The 19,199-nt window shown below is 41.6% G+C and overlaps 1 protein-coding gene across 12 annotated transcripts in view; it reads right to left on the reverse strand.

Moving 5' to 3' along the window:
• The window catches only part of arvcfb (ARVCF delta catenin family member b), a 261,628-nt gene that overhangs the window by 34,723 nt on the left and 207,706 nt on the right, over positions 1-19,199 (reverse strand). For 10 of the 12 annotated variants that reach the window (XM_026186584.1, XM_026186589.1, XM_026186581.1 and 7 more), the window contains 4 exons: positions 10,719-10,836; positions 10,398-10,569; positions 9,220-9,237; positions 7,443-7,514 (listed from right to left, as the gene is read on the reverse strand). In XM_026186584.1, coding sequence (XP_026042369.1) covers positions 7,443-7,514; positions 9,220-9,237; positions 10,398-10,569; positions 10,719-10,836 — 380 coding nt within the window. The remainder of the gene's footprint in view (positions 1-7,442; positions 7,515-9,219; positions 9,238-10,397; positions 10,570-10,718; positions 10,837-19,199) is intronic. The other 2 variants (XM_026186587.1, XM_026186585.1) reach the window with 1 other exon arrangement.

Here is a 19,199-nt window from a genome sequence, read left to right on the forward strand (position 1 = left end):
CTTCAGTATATCAGTTTAATCTAATTAATATTTAATCATTAGCAGAGTGCCCACATTTTACAACTCTGTCTGCACTATAAAAACAGGGATGGTAAAAAGAAAGAATAATTAAGAGGCTTTCTCTAGCATACACAAAACACTCCCTCTGAGGTAATTACACTAATAAACTCTTTCTTAAGAGTTTAAGATTATTTGATGAACTGGTTAAAATCTGCAGCTCTTCTGATTAATTGCTCCTTCCATAATTCTTCTTCTACCCTATTGCAATCTGGAAATATTAAATATCCATCCATCCATTCGCGTCCGCTTATCCTTTTCAGGGTCGCGGGGGGCGCTGGAGCCTATCCCAGCTGTCATAGGGCGAGAGGCAGGGTACACCCTGGACAGGTCGCCAGTCTGTCGCAGGGCCAACACACAGAGACAGACAACCATTCGCGCTCACATTCACTCGCACATTCACACCTATGGGCAATTTGGATTAACCAATTAACCTATCCCCATTAAGTGCATGTCTTTGGACAGTGGGAGGAAGCCGGAGTACCCGGAGAGAACCCACACAAACACGGGGAGAACATGCAATATTAATATTTAGGTATTAATGTTTCTCCTAGCGTTGCATAATTAAATAAACTAAACTACATTGCACTTTTAAAGAAAATGGAAGACGATCTGGCTAGATGGAAGTCTCTATATTATTCATGGGAATCGTCGCTTCAATAAAAAACGCTGGTCTAAGGAGCTTGGAAAGAAAGACGTGTGGACTTCTTTAAGTTTCTGGAAGACGTTTCACCTCTCATCCAACAAGCTTCTTCAGGTCTAAGAGCAATTGGCGGAGAGTCCTATTGGACTCAAAGGCTACGTCCACACTAGCCCGGATAGATTTGAAAACTGCGTTTTCGTTTGAAAACACTCCGTGTCCACACTAGCATTTTCGGTCGTTTTCACAGAGTTGTGCGTCCACAATGAAATGGCCGAAAACGCTTACGTTCCAGTACTGCGCATGCGTGAAACGCAAGAAGATTCAGCCTGCCTCATTTCTGTCTGCTGTTTATTTACTTTCCGGCTCTTTGAAACGTCACGGCAAAATGTCGAGGAAAAGCACCGAGTTTTTTAAATGGACTGACAATGAGGTGGAGTTGTTGCTGCGAGTAACACAAAAGTACAATGTGCAAAAAGTGAGTGAGAGTTAAAGAATTTGAAGAAAAGCTACGTGAAGCATGTACAGACTGATTAATCTTTAATAGGGCTGTCAAAGCAAACAAAACAACTGCTGTATAATGCCCTCTGCTATCTTTGTTTAATTGGTCACATGACTGCATCACATGACTAAAATGTGTCATCGTTTTCAAAAGTCTCCGTTTTCGCTGTCCACACTGCGACGCAAAAGCACCATCTTCAAACGTATTCGTTTTAGAGAGCGTTTTCAAAACGCTGCGTTTTCCTTCAGGTAAAACACCGTATCAGTGTGGATGGGAAGCCAAAACGGAGAGAAAACGATGCGTTTTCAAATGAAAACACATTCGTGTGGACGTAGCCAAAGAGGGTCATGGACCCCCTTTTGTTCCTCTCCCTGATCACACGAGCCAAGGTGTGAAAACTGGTGTGGGTCATAGTCAGCCAAGGTTTGACACCTTTCCACACTCTATCATGTGACTTATTGAGAACAAATGACCCAAGATGTGAGTGGGCGTTAAGGCGTCTGGGAAGGGATCTCGAATCTGGATTATAGATGGCAGACGGTTGGTGTCGTAAGCCCCGCCCTCTGTTCAAATATGGTCATTCACAGTGGCCATAGATGGCTTCTTTCACTCCTCTTTCAAACCATCTGTCTTCTCTGTCCAAAATGTGAATATTGGCATCCTTGAAAGAGTGACCTTTGACCTTTAGATGCAGATGTACAGCCGAGTCTTGGCTGGGTCTCAAAAACACTGGGATGTCGTGATTGGAGAAGACTCGCCTGAGTTTCTCTGAGGGGCTGATTGACCCTCTGGGCGTATTAGTGCCAGGACTAAGGTTTGGTTTGTTCTCTGACATGCACTGGCAAGTATGGGATCTTTGGGACTCCCCCCATGACTGCTGTAAGTACACAGTCTTCATCTTAAAGTGCCCATAATGACATTGAGTTTAAAGCTTTTCCATTCTGCAATCTGATCCCACTGATAATATGTGCATTTGTGGTCGGAGGCATGTGTAAGAATGATTTTACTGCAGGCCACAAATAAAGTTATCTTAATTCACTTGGGGGAAAAAAAATCTTTTATTAGCTGAGCGAGCAGTTGGTCGATTTTTAAAGGCTGAAGCTTGTTTTTTTATGTCTCAAGGTAAAACGCTCTTAGTCCTGGTTTGGCTATGATCTGAACTCTTGTACTCGCACACTTTGGATGCTCTGGCTCACTGAAAACACAAATACATCCTCAGCTGTGTGAGGTGCTTTCCACCCTCCTGCATCATGAGAGTACTCTGACAGTAAAGCATAAGAGCACAGATAAAGGGAAACATATGAAGACTGTAAATGTAAGGTCTAATTAATTAGATACAGTGTTTCCTCAAAGGAAAGCTAACAACTGTTTCTCTGTCCTTTCAATATTTTATTCAGGCTGGAAGAAACCAGGAAGAACCAAGATTCCATTCAGGTTTCCCCCCCTCACCACTCTTAAGCCACTTTCACATATGTTGGAAAAACCAAATTGGAACATTATTATTGGAACAGTCGTCCTTGCTCGTATGCAGCACACATGTGCTATTCTCACACAGCTGCAAATCGGCACAACAGGACATCACACGGACTTGGTGCTAAGGAGTCGGCTGATCATAAACCTTTTAATGCTTTAGAATTGATTAAGTATGATCTATAAGTTAACTGCATAAACCCTTTCACATCTTTTCCGTTCTCCCACCTCCTTCTCCTCTCCTGACCTTTTTCCAATCTAAGGGTAAAAGCTGTGGTTTCAATTAACTGCTGGGAAAATGTTTCAACATCTCAGGGGCTGCCACACTCACAGGCTCTTTAATGGAAAGGGTCTTTTCACAATTCTTAATCACTTTTGTTACAGCTCCCCTCCCCAGTAACTTTGGACTTCTCTAATGACGGGATAAATAACTCCGACCTTCAGTCATGCTGACATTTATATAACATTATTTTATAAGCCATACTTTACACAGCAGCTATTTCTAATCCCTGAACTACATTATTTCTCTTCCAGTGCTCACAGTACATAAAGTTGTAGTCAAATGACACCAATGCTGGAACTACAGCCTTGGACTTTTGCAGTGGGCAAACTTCCTACAGGTATTACACAACTTTTCACTTTTGTTTTCAAGAAACTAAATCATTCAATCTTATAAAAGTTCACAAACGATTTTTTGTTAAATTATTGTTTTAATGTCAGACAGTTATAGTTTTTATCCTTTCAGCCCTGGTGGTGTTTAACAGCCTTTAGATGCTACTGAAAAACTACAGGCCCTTATAGTATCTGTGCACACAGATCAGAGGGCTATTTTTCAGAGATTCAAATTATCATTGGACTGTGATATCGGCTTATTGATCCATAATCTGAAAAATAACCTGTTCCCACACAGGCTAGGTCTACACCGTACGTTATCATGGTAATATACCCTGGTAAGAAGTGAACCGTCTTCATAATAATCCTAAAGTTACATAGTTAAGCTCAAATCCTGCTTCGTAGCTCAGGTCTCTGTTATATCGGCCATCTGCTTTCACAGAACAATTTTGGAAAAACCTGATGTACTCTGACTGCCCAGCAACAACTTAGCAGACACACAAAGTACAGCATTTAACTGCTATTAGTCAGTGTCGGGCATGTTGTGTTACTTATTCACATCTGAAGCTTTTAGTATCTTTAAAAAGTTGTCTCAAAACATGCATCAGACAGCCCTCTAATCACAACCGCTGTCAAAATAAAATGCCCACAGAGCCCTTGCTCTCTTGTCTCCTCTTTTCTTCTTTTTCCAGCATACACACACACACACACACACGCACACATAAACAAGATTAATCATTGCCCACTGCCAGGTCCAGCATGCTCCCTGCATTGACCTCTCCCTGCCTGACATCAGATCAGGACTGGGATACACATGTAATCTCCCATATCTCCCTCAGCCTTGGGAGCTGCTCTCGCTCCCTCATTGCAAACGCCCCCCAGGTGACCAGCGGATGTGATGGTGATGGTGGTGGAGGAGGTGGGTAGTGGAGTATGTGCCCCAATCACACAAATACACATTTTCACAGAAAAAACAAACAAGGCACCCAGAGGACTTTTACAGTCTTTCAGTAGCAAGCGCGTCCATCCCTGATGTTTCCCAGTGAAGAAAAAGTGATAAATGTGCTTTAAAAGACATTGTGGGTTTTGCTCTGGTGATTAAGCTTATTATCCATGCATCTCACTGTTGTTATTCTGCTGTGTGTTGAGCTAATAAATGTCAAATATGATTTGTCTGTCTGCGAGCAAGAAAATGCCGGGGCCGCTCTCTACAACACGAACCCATACACTCATCTCAGCTGTGCATGACATTTAGGCCTATAACGATAATTGCTTTCTCTGGAGTCTAAACTCTGACGGGAGTTGTTTCCACACTGTGTAATGCAATCGCAGCACCAGCCTAGCTGCTATAGATCCTCAGCTGCAGTGTGGCAGCTTGGCTTTTACCCATGAAAACCCAGCCAGTGGAAAATATTAATTATTATCCTTGTAGCTCATCTACTTTCCTTTACTTTAGGGGCAATTTAAAAAAAGGCAAAATCTGCTTAACTTGGAAAAGCACAGCAATTAATTGTGATCTAGTTTAACGAGGGCCCACTTTGACGTGTTAATGTGGCTAATTAACAGTCAATCAGGAAGTGATATGGACTTTGAGTGCCTGCCACTAGACATTAGCCACATTTCTATCCAAAGTACCCAAAGCTTCTACTTACAAAAACTTTTTAATGTAACTAAAAGGTGCTTTGAGAACAATGGTTGTCTGCATTTTCACTGTTCAAGCATCGGAGTACATTAGATAAAGTAATCTGCCGATGTTGTGACAGGTAAATCTGAGCAGCGAGACGGCACTCTGGAGGATACAACCACTTTGGCAGAGGAAACTTGCCAAAGATACACACAACTGTGGTGAATTTTTGCAAGCTTTTTACCAGAATTGTCTGTGAGGTGGCAGAGATAGACAGGGTGAAATGTCAGCCAATCAGCACAGCAAGCCCCACACCCAAAGTTGCTGAACTCTGAGAAAGTACAGCTGCGGAGCGGTGACTTTCAAGGGAATAAATCAATTTCCACAAACTTAGATGCTGGTCCCTCCAAAGGTTCCTGCAGTAAGTTAAGTGGTTGGTAATGAAGGTGCTGATGTGTTAATACCACACAGGGGTGTTTAACAAGGGCATGCGAATTCCACAGACACCACGGACACTTTACTGCAGAGTAATGTACTGTACTGACATACACATGAGCAAATATACATCTTTCTCCTAACTCGATGAGGTTTGTACTGCAGGCTAATTTGCTTTTATGACAGTCAACTGCCTGAGAGGCTATGCCTGCCTGCCTGCACGCACGCACGCACGCACGCACGCACGCGCGCACGCGCGCACACACACACGCACGCACGCACGCACGCACGCACGCACGCACGCACGCACGCACGCACGCACGCACGCACGCACGCACGCACACACACACACACACACACACACACACACACACACACTCTACTGCATGAACCACATGTCAAATCTGGGAATGATGCCCCCTGCAATGTTACCTAACATCATGTCTGTTTGTACAATGCATTAGACAACAGAGAAGAGAGAATAAGAGTCTTTTAATATTTGACTATGATCAATAAATAATAATCAGTTTGTGGATTCACAGACTGAAATTAAGGCCTCAAACAACCATGTTTTCCCAGTAACCACACTGACTCAAGTTCTCAAGCAACAGCTAAAGACATCTCATACTCAAGCTTTGTGTGTTGCTGACAAACATTTTCTACAATACTCCAGGGTGGAAGCAATGTGGCTTCTAGTTATTATGTGATAATAAATCCTTTGGGTAAGGGTAAGGTCGACTTTCCTAATCTTTTGAACGTAGTCAACCTAAATCAGGAAGTTATGACATGCCAGCTTGTTACTTTTCCACTGTGTAAATACTTGGCAACTGTATTAGCAGAAGGTTTGCTGTAAACAATGTGGCTTATCATGAATGATTAACATGATTAACGTTGCAGGGAGATGGTCAGCACCTCAGCAGTTGCTAATTAAGTCATTATATCGTGATGGCACAAACAATAAAAGCTTTTAAAAAAAACTTGAAAACTGAAACGTTCAAGAGGACCTAAGTGTTTTTGTTTTTTTAAAACCAGAACCAGAAAAAACTCTGGGAAGTTACTGGTCAGAGCCAAGATTTTTTTTTTAAATCAAATTACCTGGCAGAGCTGCTACACCTGTGTTTACTGTTTAAATTTGTGAGCTTTAGACTTCACTCACACAAGACTTGACACTGGTTGGTGACTTCCTGAACCCCAGTTTCACACAAGAGACTGACAGCAACCTTCAGAAACCACTTGCCAAACCAGTCCTGGAATGCAACCAGCAGTTGCCAGGGGATCACAGTGTGGTCTGTAGGCTTGTTGACTGATGCTTTAGCAATCAGTTTCAGAGCAACTGCCACCACCTACAACTGGATAGGGAATACACATGTTTCCTTCATGACCTGTGGTTGCCAGATGATCAGTAAAGCGCCATTTCTATGAGGTACTCATCAACATTGGTTCCTAGGTGGAAGTACCTGGTACCAGGTACTTTTTTAGCATCCTACGTTTGCTCAGTTGAGCTGAAAATATGACGTCAGACTGTATTCCACTGATTGACCAAGGTATGACGCCACTGGATGAGTCATGAGCGACACCTTCACAAGAATCAAACCCACCATTTTTGCAACCCGGCAACACACAAATGACATCGTGAGACTTGAGCCACGTTGCTATAACAACAGCACCCATACTGAACATACATGATGTAAAAGAAGATGCTGTCCATCCACTCCTAAGGTGCACTGTCAGAAACAACTTTGAGCACAGAGCAATTCAACATATTTAACAAAAGATGATTTTCAGCCTCCGTATACAGTCAGAGGCTGTTTATTGCCTGTTGTGCCTCAGTGCATTGTCACAGCATTTAACAAAAAGAAGGGCTTACAGAATTGATGCTCTCACAAGCTGCAATCAACCGTCCCACTGGAGGCACAAAACCATCAAACAAAGCTAGCTCAACAGCCAGCTAGCCGAGAGCCTCTTTCTCACTCAAAGGCCTCCCACACTCTTGTTGACCACCACAGAAACGACTTGCCCCCACCCCACCCAACCCAACCACTCACTAGATGAGATGTTCTGTATAGATTTAGCGTTAAAATGTTTTGCTCACAAAGGCCTACCTTTTGATGGCTCTGTGCGCTTAGGCAGATCCAATGTGTCGTAGCTTTTGTCATTCTCACCGTTTTTTCTGCCTGGAGGAGAGGAAGGAAACGAGGACGTCAGTGTCAGACAACTGGATATTGAAAAGAGACCCCAGGGTTATGCTGAGGATGATGTCAAAATCTTTGGACCGTAGGGGCAGAAAATGCATCTCAAACAACAAATAACATACAAGTGTTTAAATGTACACACAGTACAGAGATGTAGCAACATGATATGTACAAACACTAAACTGCTTCCCTTCAGGAAATAATTTACATCAGTTGTCTAAATCCAGGTTCAAGGATAGAGGATTTTTTTTTGAACAAATAAAGTTAGTGTTAGTTGTCTCCTCCAAATAGTTATATATGATTTATTTAAAGAAAAGTTTATAAAAAATATTTTAAATGTAAGTCAATGGAAAATTTTATTTCTATATTTCAAGCTTGGCCTTTTATAAAGTGTTTCACATTTCAAGTCAAGTCATCATTCTGTTAAAGTGACTTTATGCTGTTGTTCAGGTAAAGATGGTTTTTATTTCATTGGCTAAACAAGAAAAAGTGACATCATGGCTTCATCCAAGCGTGAAAGGTCACATGACTTTTACTACACATGGAAAAAGCTTGGCCAGCTTTGACTCCAGTGAAATGTAAATGCAGTTGTCACGGGGTCTGTGTGTGGCTTCGCATGCTCCTTGCACACAGGCTAAGAGAGAGATGTCTGCAGGATTGTAAACAGTGAAAATGCTCGATTTGTATGAAAAAACGACATGAAGCCAGGCGTCAGATTCACAGAAATCCATGTCTGAATGAGGCTTTAGGGTTGCAAAACAAGATGCTGGTAAGATGGGAAGCTAGTAGCCATGGTGTCAGAATTTTCCCTCGCTGCCACCACAGCAAACAAAGAACCAGCACTGCTGTCTGAAAGCATCAAAAAAAAAAAAAGTCTGCAAGACCCAAAAAGCCCAAACATTCAAATCCGTAAAGAATCATTTACCTCTATATTTTTTGCACACTTAAATGTTCCAGATAATAGAAAACTGTAGCGCACGATCCAGGCAGCTTTAATAAAGTATTTTTTAGCTTTAATTATTGACATCCTCAGAAGTTTCAAATCACAAACGATCAAACAAATGCATAAAAAAACTGAGTGTGCAGCAGAGCTTGACATTTATGCTTAAGTGTACTAGAAAGGGGTGAAGAGTTCCAGTTGGATACTGTTAGCGGTGTTCTTCAAAGCTGTCAGGATTCATTTTATCTGGAGTCTAAAAGAATTCACACCAAAGTTCAATTTGGGGATAGATGTGCAAATTTCCATTTCAGCATCTCTGGTTCGCTGGATTAGTCAAGCTCCAATTAAGAACACTACAAAGACAGATTTGTTGTTGACTTACCGGTTTTAGCACTCGTTTTACCTTTCACCTTTCTTAGAGGACTGACAAAAAAATCCAACCAACTAATTCTAACAAACTGAGGAGTTTGGGACAGGTGGAAGTCTATAATGCTCAGAGCTACGGTCGGTAGGTATGGTAAGGGAATGTGTGTGGAATGAATGAAACCCCCGATTTTCTTAAGTCCTTGGAACTTTCTCAGGTTTCTGGAGGACACCCAAAACTACTTCTAACTATATTCTACAGCCAGGGGGAAAGAATGAGGAGGTGGAGGAGGAGGAGGAGGAGGAAGAGGTGGGGGAAGACAGGGAGAGGATGGAGACGAGGAGAGAGCTAAAATGAGAAAGGTTGAAGAGGGGGGCACTCACCTTGATTAAACCATTCCTCTATAGTTAGCCAAGGAGCAGCAGCAATGCCAAAAAACAAAGCAGGGAGAAGAGAGAAGAGCCATGGTGAAATAGGAGTGTGCTGTGTGTGTGTGTGTGTGTCTGTGTCACGAGGCTGTGTAATACATGAGAACAGTTTTTATCAGAAAAAGGAGTCATCTGTTACTGAATAGGAAAGGTGAAAGAGAAAAGAAAACTGACAAATAAGCTAAATAAAGAGAGAAAGACTAAAGAAAGGAAACGGTGCTTTGTATAGATAGCAAGCCATTAGCAGTTCATAGATGGTCTCTGGGACCCATGGGGATAGATTTTAAGGTGTGTGGAGGGCAGTAAAAGACAGAGAAAAGTGTCAGATATAAAGAAAAATGAGAAAGGGGTTTTTAGATAGGTTGGCAAGCAAGAAAGAGAGAAAAGAATTTTAAAAAAAAGGAAAAGGGAAAGATTTTAAAAAACATTAAGTATCAGCTTTAAGAGGGCAGGTGAAATACACATAAAACAGCAGAGACTGCAGCAGCATTTGCGGTGCTAAATTAAAATCACTGCGTGGGAGGGGGAGAAAAGTACTCAAAGAGATTGAAGTAAGAGCCAACAATCAGGCTGTCTATTAGCCAAAACAAAGCACGAGTGCGTGCTGATTATCATGTCATATTTTAAAACAAATGCAACACTAAACGGAAGAAGAGGCCAAACTTAGCCTACTGCTGTACAGTCTGAAGGCTGTAATCATTCACTTTGCACGTGTGTTTACACGTCGGAAAGCATCCGAGCGGTTAACTGGCTTCTTTATTAATCTCTGTACACGTTAAGCATTGTGTTGTCCTGAACCCTAAACTAATGTGGTTCTCCAAAGAGCCATTAGAAGTCAGGGGTCACTGGCTGGTAGTCACATCTCATTGGCTGACTGATTAATGGCGGCCATTACTGTTGTACAGCTGGGCGATAACGGCATCATTTAGATAACAGTCACAGGAGAACACTGATTAAGACCTCTGAAGCAACACATGCATTAAGAGCTGTTGTGTTGCTGTGAGTAACTCCTTTATTTGCACACATTTGTATTGAGAGTTAGATCATCCATGCATCTGTATCTTCTACGAACTGGATAGCTGTGATTGTTTGGTTACAGTGTTTTCATCTCCTCTGTTCATCCTCCCTCTCACCTTTGGCCTTCTTGCCTCCGAAGCAGCCAGCATCGTCTTTCTTCTTCCTTTGTGGTCCCGCTGAACCTGGGGCTTGTAGCGCCGACGGGTCCTGGTACTTTTCGGCCCCCGGCACCTCTTTGTGTACGTGATAGGACAGATTCCTCATAATACAAACACAATTCTCCACAGACTGTGAAACAAAGACGGGAAAATTACCAGCTACATTCATCACAGGAATACTGAACAGCATAAATTCATAAGAACACTACAGCAACAAGCTGCTATTAGAATGAGCTCATTCTGAATCCATGATAGTGGATGACCCGGATGTTGTCTCACCTTGTTGTCCATGTCCTTCTTCCCTACAGCTGACTGAAGAGCGTGCAGCAAAGCGTCCACCAATCCCTCACATTCCCTCAGTCTGCGCCGAGCCTCTGCCCCGTCTGAGCTCACATTTCTACAGAAACAAAGTAACACACATCAAGCTTAGGAGGCGTGCATAGACGAAGATTTGTCTGAGGAAGCGAATGAAAATTTGACCAATAGGGGTTTTTTTTTTTAAATTGGAATAATCACAAGTCAATAGTTTGTGCTAAAAATAATTATAAAATTATCCATTTCAAAATATGACACTACAGTCTCCAGAATCCCATCTCATTGACTCTGGCTGGCATCCAGTGTGAAATACCAATAAAGCAGTAAGGATACTAAATCACAGTACAACTATCCACTGAGAGCCTGCTCTAATTATAAACAGTACTCCTATAACTACTATTTATACCTTCACAAAAATTAGGAAAGGGAAGAGGGAAAGCACCGAAGGCAGTGAAAGTGTTTTTAATAGTCCTAAAGAAGTGAATATAACAAGCATACAGAGAGGATGACAATTACAGCCAGATGTCTCACTGTTCAATAAAAGTGCCATGTAAACCCATATCAGTCTTCCCCAGCCGTGTGATTTTTAGAGTTTCCATGTGACCCACGGCCTCCATCCTCTGTCTGCCTCAGATGTACAATGCAATAAAGCTAGACAGCTTTAGGAATAATCTTTTAAAAAAATTATTAACATAAATTTCTTTTTTTTGGTACGGGGGGAGGAGGGGGGCGGGCGTCACCCAGCGCCTTGAGCACAGCTCCTACAAGCACGGCAGCAGAGCTGGTGCAGTCTTCGTGTGCCTGTCTGACTGTGAAAGGGAAAGGATTTAAAGAGGTTTAAGGGATAGCAGGGACTCCCCGCTCCTCACCGGGGACTTCATTTATGAGGGCTTCCAACTCACATAATCCCATTAGCTGACCCCCAGTTAGGCCTTTGGAAGAGTGGCAGCATTGCCGAGGTAAGCAGAACTGTGCCTCTTTTTTGTGCCGTGGGGACTGAAACATGTATGAGGTCTACCGCTGCTACAGTGCTGAACGGTTCATTTTAGACTGCAAACACTGTGGAGCCATTTGGGGTTTCTGCTTTTTTCTCTCTTGTATTTTGTTAATCATTTACCTGCGTTCAACGAATTTAGTGAACTCAGGTCTCCGTGTAGTCTAGTGCTCCCCTTAGCTGGCAGTTATGGTCTTTGTCTGTCTACCAGACTCCTTCTTGTCTTGTTTGTCTTGTTTTATTTGTTTCTTCCATCAGTCTCTGCAATGTGCTGCAACAAGCACATTTTAAATAAAGATTGGCTTTAGTTTGCAGGTGTCCTGCATTTGGGTCTTTCTTTGAACTGAGCATAAAAAAACTGCATCAGGAGATGCTTCTCTGCTCAAAAATGATTAATTTACAAGTGAAAACACCCATGCACTTTAATCCCAGGCATGTTTTTGATGTGTGTATTTAGGTAAAGCTACCATTTGTCTACTGAATCACCCTGCAGTGTACAAACCGTTAACTAATCCCTGGTTGGAGACAGTGCAGAAAGGATCGACAATCTCTACTTAACCCCATTCGTCTCCAGGTATTAAAAAAAAAAGAGGTGTCATTTCCCCTGTACACAAATCTAGTGGCGCGCTCACCTTGGATTTATTTGACAGAAGTGAATTTGGGGGCAGACAGACACGAGGATTTATTGTCAGCTGTTTCATTTCCAGCAGTCTTTGAGGGAACAGTTGTCCTGTTGGAGGTATATAGATGGTACATCTGTCAGTAGAGACAGTGAAGAAAGCTGCTGTTGTCTCTTTATGGACAGGTCATGTGGCGCTGTGCTATTTATGGTCTATATGTACTAGTGATTATCGAGCTGTCCTGCCTTTTACAAACTGTTACTGCTTTACAAAAACTTTCTTTTTATGTGGGAACCACAGAAATATGTTAGGCCAGGTTTGACTGCCTGCCGTTGGCATTACTCATAACTTTGCTTGCTGTGACATTTACTCACTCATATCTGTATATCTGGAAAACTGACATGCATTGCTTTAACAACTAGCACCTGTATCCATGAATACGCCCGGTGTGGATCTGTGACGCTGCCTCTCCATCCGGCACGGTCACATCACACCCGGATTTAGCCTGGTCTGTTATTGATTATTTCATTTCATTTCATTTCATTTCATTTATTTATTCATTTTCAGGCACAACAAATACCTATATTGAACATAAAATACACAAAACAAAAAACAAAAATTGCCTGAAAAAGGAGTGGGACGAAGAAAACTTATTAAATCCCACCCCTATACTCACTCATCAACAAAAAAAACAAACTTCCCGCAGCTACGCCCATCATTGCATACAGACCCATCAACAGCTCCGGGCAGATACAAGCATCTAAGCGGCAGCTCGCAACCAACAATTAGAGCCTTCATAACTGAATACAGAATATATAAATTATAAATTGCATTACCACAGGTAACAGGCAGTAATAACTACAAGTAACAGACACACATACATATACATACATATATATCTACACACACAAGTACATATATGTACATACATACGCACACTTTATTTATTTATTTTTTTTATTTTGGAATCCATACCAACAATGGTAAGAGAACAGACATTACAGAGCACACTAAAACCCATCATTGAGTATACTGTGACCAGACCAACTGTTTGTAGAGAAATTTAAATCTATGAATATTTTTGCATTGTTTCAATTGTAAACTCAGACTGTTCCAGATTTTCACACCACATACAGACACGCAAAAGCCTTTACGGGTTGTTCGAGTTCTGGGTAATTTGAATTCTCCACAGCCTCTCACATTATAAACCTTTTCTCGAATTTCAAATCTAGTTTGTAAATTTGCCGGTAAAAGTTTAGTAAAAGCTTTATAAAAAATTATGGATGTATTGTAATTAACCAGATCCTGGAATTTAAGTAACTTTGCCTGAAGAAAGAGTTTGTGAGTATGATCTAGATAACCAGCCTTGTGAATAATACGCAGTGCTCGTTTCTGTACTGTGACTAATGGATTAGTTGTATTTTTATATGTATTTCCCCACACTTCCACACAATATGTAAGATATGGAAGAACCAGGGTACAGTACAGAGTACGAAGTGCATCTTTATCAAGGAATTGTTTCACTTTGTTCAAAACTGCGAGGCTTCTAGAAATTTTGGTTTTTATGTGTCTGACGTGGGGTTTCCATGAAATTTTGTTATCAATTATAACTCCCAAAAATTTGTTTTCACTCACATTATCAATTGGTACACCTTCAATGATAATTGGTAATTCTATATTATATTTTAAATTACCAAAAAACATTGCTTTAGTTTTATTTATATTTAATGATAATTTATTTATGTCCATCCATTTTTTTATTAATTTTAGCTCCCTGTTTACAGTCATTACAAGATCAGTATAATCATCGCTACTGAAAAATATGTTGGTGTCATCTGCGAACAGTATGAGTTTAAGTACTTGAGAAACATCAAAAATATCATTTATGTATACATTGAAAAGTTTTGGTCCCAACACTGACCCTTGGGGAACACCACATGTAATACCAAGTTTCTCTGAATGGTAATGCCCTATGCTAACATATTGTTCCCGACCTGTTAGGTAACTTTTTAACCAGTTACCAGCTTTCCCTCGAATACCATATCTTTCCAATTTATCCAGTAAAATTGAGTGATTGATTGTGTCGAAGGCCTTTTTGAGATCAACAAAAATTACCAACTGCATATTTATTTTTATCCAGTGTATCAGTAATTTCTTCTACTGCCTCAATTATCGCCATTGAAGTGGTTCTTTGCGTTCTGAAACCATACTGACCAACATTTATTATTTGATGTTTTTCAAGGAATTTTTCTAATCTTGAATTAAAAAGTTTTTCTAGAACTTTTGAGAATTGAGGCAGTAGAGAAATAGGCCTATAATTGGTAAAACTGTGTTTGTCATTACTTTTATATAGTGGTATTACTTTCGCAATTTTCATTTTTTTTGGAAAACAACCGGACTGAAATGATAAATTACAGATATATGTTAAGGGACTAGCAATATTCAGAATAACCTGTTTAACTACAGACATATTTATGTCATGATAATCCATTGAAGACTTACTTTTACATTCTAATGTGATATTTATTACTTCTTGCTCATTTGTAGCTGAGAGGAACAGTGAAAAGGGATTTGATTTTATATTACTGATATTTTCATTTTTATGACACGGGATGTCCGCTGCTAGTTCAGGGCCAACATTTATGAAGAATTTATTGAACCCATCGACAATATTACTCATGTTGTGATTTTCACCATTTGCATCAGTAAAATATTCAGGATATGATGTTCCAGAAGATCCTTGTTTAATTAAGTTGTTTAACACATCCCAAGTTCCTTTTATATTGTTTTTATTTTCATATAATCTTCTTCTATAATAAAGTTGTTTGCTCGTTCTTATAATATCAGTCAATTTATTTCTATATGCTTTATATCTTTGTTCCACTTCTTTTGTTTTTACTTTGATGAACTGTTTATACAGATTGTTTTTCTTTTTGCAAGCATTAATAATTCCTTTTGTGAGCCAAGGACTTTTTATCTTTTTTTTCTTTGTCATGTGTTCGTTTACAGGACAATGTTTATTGTACCACATAGTAAAAATATCTAGAAAATTATCATAAGCCTTGTCCACATCTGACTCTTCATACACCGAACTCCAATCTTGTTGTGCTAAATCGAAATTGAAGGCATGAATTGCTTCTTCATTTATTGTTCGCTTTGCTATCATGATCTTGGTATCTATTTTTTTTAAATCACAGTCACACAAAGTAAAAACTGGTAAGTGGTCAGTTATATCACAGACAAGCAGGCCACTATTAATTTGGAAATCCATGACATTAGTAAAAATATTGTCAATAATAGTGGCGCTATGTGATGTTATTCTGCTTGGCTTTGTTATTGTTGGATATAGTGATAAGCTGTACATTGTGTCAGTAAAGTCATCAATGGCTTTTAACCTTGTTGGATTTAGCAAATCAATGTTAAAATCACCACAGATAAATAGTAATTTTTGGTTCACCGAAGCAAACGTTTTTTCTATCCATTCATTAAAAGTGTCAATACTTGAACTGGGTGTCCGATATATGCAACTTATTATAACATTTCTCTTTTTTTCATTCATAATCTCAATAGTCAAACATTCCAAAATTCCATCAATAGCCATAGACATAGTTGTTACAACATTATATTTTATAGAGTTATGAACATATATAGCAACCCCGCCGCCCGCCTTATTTAATCTATTCATGTATTTTAAATCATATCCATTCAAACAAAAATCTATTCCTTTATCGACATTGAACCAAGTTTCAGTGATGGCTATAACACTAAAGGGGCGAGAAAATTGTTGCAAATAGTCCTTAATGAAATCAAAATTAGAGTACATACTTCTGCTGTTAAAGTGAATTAATGAGAGCTTCCCGTCTAGGTTAATTTCTTTTTCATATTGTTCCTGAGTGAAATAATTACAATTTTTAACAAAAGAAGAGAGAAAGTTACTTTCAGAATCTATTTCTGGATCTATTATATTATGCTCCTTATATTCACAATCTAGATCAATTACTTTCTGTTGAAGAACTAATTTCAACGTGTCCATGTCATTTCCTGGTGTAATTGATACATTGGTGTCAGTTATACTTGTCCAGATCCTCCATGTTCCTCACTATCAGTACTTTTGCCTCTTCTGGTGTCCCGTTTAGCTTAATGAAAATCTTACAGTTTGTTACCCATGTATGTTGTATTTTACCATTCTTCTTCAGTTGCCTTGCCTTCCTCGCGATGTCTGCGTTTTTTCGTGTCAGATGCTCATTAATGAAAACGTCCGTGCCTTTCAGTTTGCGTCCTTGTTTCAGCAGTGCGACCTTGTTCTTCCGATTGACAAATCTCATAACGACGGCCGGCGGTCTGTCACTCCTCCTGGGCAGTGAGTGACATGCTTCTATGTGCTCCAGGTCCATCTCTATCCCCTTGCTTTGGAGGAAGGACGCCACCTGTTGCTCCACCGAGCGGGTCTCCTCGTCGCTGGGCTCCCCGACGTTCCCGGCCACCGCGCGCGCGTACGAGCGCGGCTTGATTTTAATACCGCTGATGACCACGTCGTTCGTACGGGTGTACTGCTCCAGCTCATCCACCCGCCGCTCGAGATCCATGATCCGTCTGTCCTTCTCGGCATTTTGGAGGCGTAGCTGTTTTACCTCCTCCAGAAGCCCCAGAAGCAGCTCCTGCTGTGCCCTGACTGCGGCCACGTCTCCGCACAGCGCTCCGAGGGAGGTTTTAATGTCCTCAACCTCCTCTGGTGTTGGGCCTTTCTTGGGTGGCATACTGAAGCGAGAGCACGAGGCGGCCACCACGAAGGACCTGGAAGCGGAATTTCTGATGATGGCGCCTGGCTAGGCCTGCTGGCTGATGGTGGAGCCTGGCTGTGGCCTGCTGGCTGATGGTGGAGCCTGGCTGTGGCCTGCTGGCTGATGGTGGAGCCTGGCTGGGTCTGCTGGCTGTGGCCTGCTGGCTGATGGTGGAGCCTGGCTGTGGCCTGCTGAGCCTGGCTGTGGCCTGCTGGCTGATGGTGGAGCCTGGCTGTGGCCTGCTGGCTGATGGTGGAGCCTGGCTGGGTCTGCTGGCTGATGGTGGAGCCTGGCTGTGGCCTGCTGGCTGATGGTGGAGCCTGGCTGGGTCTGCTGGCTGATGGTGGAGCCTGGCTGGGTCTGCTGGCTGATGGTGGAGCCTGGCTGGGTCTGCTGGCTGATGGTGGAGCCTGGCTGTGGCCTACTGGCTGATGGTGGAGCCTGGCTGTGGCCTGCTGGCTGATGGTGGAGCCTGGCTGGGTCTGCTGGCTGATGGTGGAGCCTGGCTGTGGCCTGCTGAGCCTGAACTCCTACAGGGGCTATGACACCAATAGAGTAAATTCACAGACTCCGCCCCCAGCACGGCTCCAATCGAAGCTGAAGTGATTATTTCCTCCAACTTCCTGTCCTTCTTATTCGTTTTATTCTATTTGATGTGGCTTCTGTGAAAAATTGACCTTCAGCATCATAGATGCTTGACGCATGAGGATGCTTTGGATATGTACAACAGCATCAGATGGAGTCGGAAGATAATGCAGCTGCAGTAAAATTCAGGCAACAGACATCATTCTACCAATCCTAATAGCAATGTGGCAGCAAACATATAATTTTATTGGGTTTTTACCCAAGCCAACAGCTGGTTAGTTGGTCATTTTATGACCTGAGTGCAGACTGATGGTCTGCAACTACTGGATGAATTCAAATGCATGACTTGAGATCTAGTAAACCAGGCTTTGTTTGTCTGCCACTAATCCCTTCTTCTAACGTTACCTCCCTCATCCGTTCCCATTCTCAATCCTTTTGTACCTTTGTTCTGTAATAGAGGAACTAGAGGGAACAGCTGTCACATCGTGGGTGTTTTTGTTACTGTTAGAGAAAACTGAACCCACTTCCAAAGAAACCCCAGCATGTTACAACATTCTCTTGGAATGTTGCAGTCCTGGAATGGACAGGACACCAGCAGTGGTGAGAACCTCCTAAGAATCTAAATGATTTCTATCCAGTGTAATATAACCGTTACTTGTATACACAGCTCAAATAAATTCAAGCAACACTTTAAAAACACATGAGATCTCTATGGAAAAAGATCATGCCGAAAATATCTAGACTGGGTCATGTGTTAGGAACAAAAATCCCTGTTTGATGGAAATGAAAATTACCAACCTACAGAGGGCTGAATTCAAAGACACCTTTTTTTTAATTATGTGGCAGACCAATCTATTTTGTTGAAATTTCATCGCAGCAACTCAAAATGGTCTCAGTAGTTTCTATGTCCTGACTATGTCAGACATGTTCCTAGTCATATCATCTATTCAGGTTGTTTTGTAGTTCTGGTAGTGCTCATCCTGTTCCTCCTCGCACAAAGGAGCAGATCCCTGTCCTGCTGATGGGTTGAGGACCTTCTACGGCCCTGTCCAGCTCTGCTGCCTGTCTCCTGGCATACACTCGATGGTCCTGAAAAAGTGCCAGAAGACACAACAAACCTTCTGGCAATGGCATGCATTGTTGCGCCATCCTGCGGAAGTTGGACTACCTGTGCAACCTCTGCATGGTCCAGGTATCACCTCATGTTGCCAGTAGTGACACTGACACTAGCCACTTCAAAACTAGAGAACAAACAGTCAGGACAGATGAAGAGTGGAAAATATCAGTGAACTCCACCTGTAAAACCATTCCTGTTTTGGGGGTTGTTTCATTGTTGCCTGTCTAGCGGACCTGTTGTTAATTTCATTAACACCAAAGCAGCTGAAAGTGATTAACAGCCCCCCTCTGCTATTTAACCGACCACATCAATATCCCACAGGTTTCACTGACTTGATGCTGTACTCTG

The sequence above is a fragment of the Astatotilapia calliptera genome, chromosome 12 (genome assembly GCF_900246225.1).
Source record: "Astatotilapia calliptera chromosome 12, fAstCal1.2, whole genome shotgun sequence".
NCBI lineage: Eukaryota > Metazoa > Chordata > Actinopteri > Cichliformes > Cichlidae > Astatotilapia > Astatotilapia calliptera.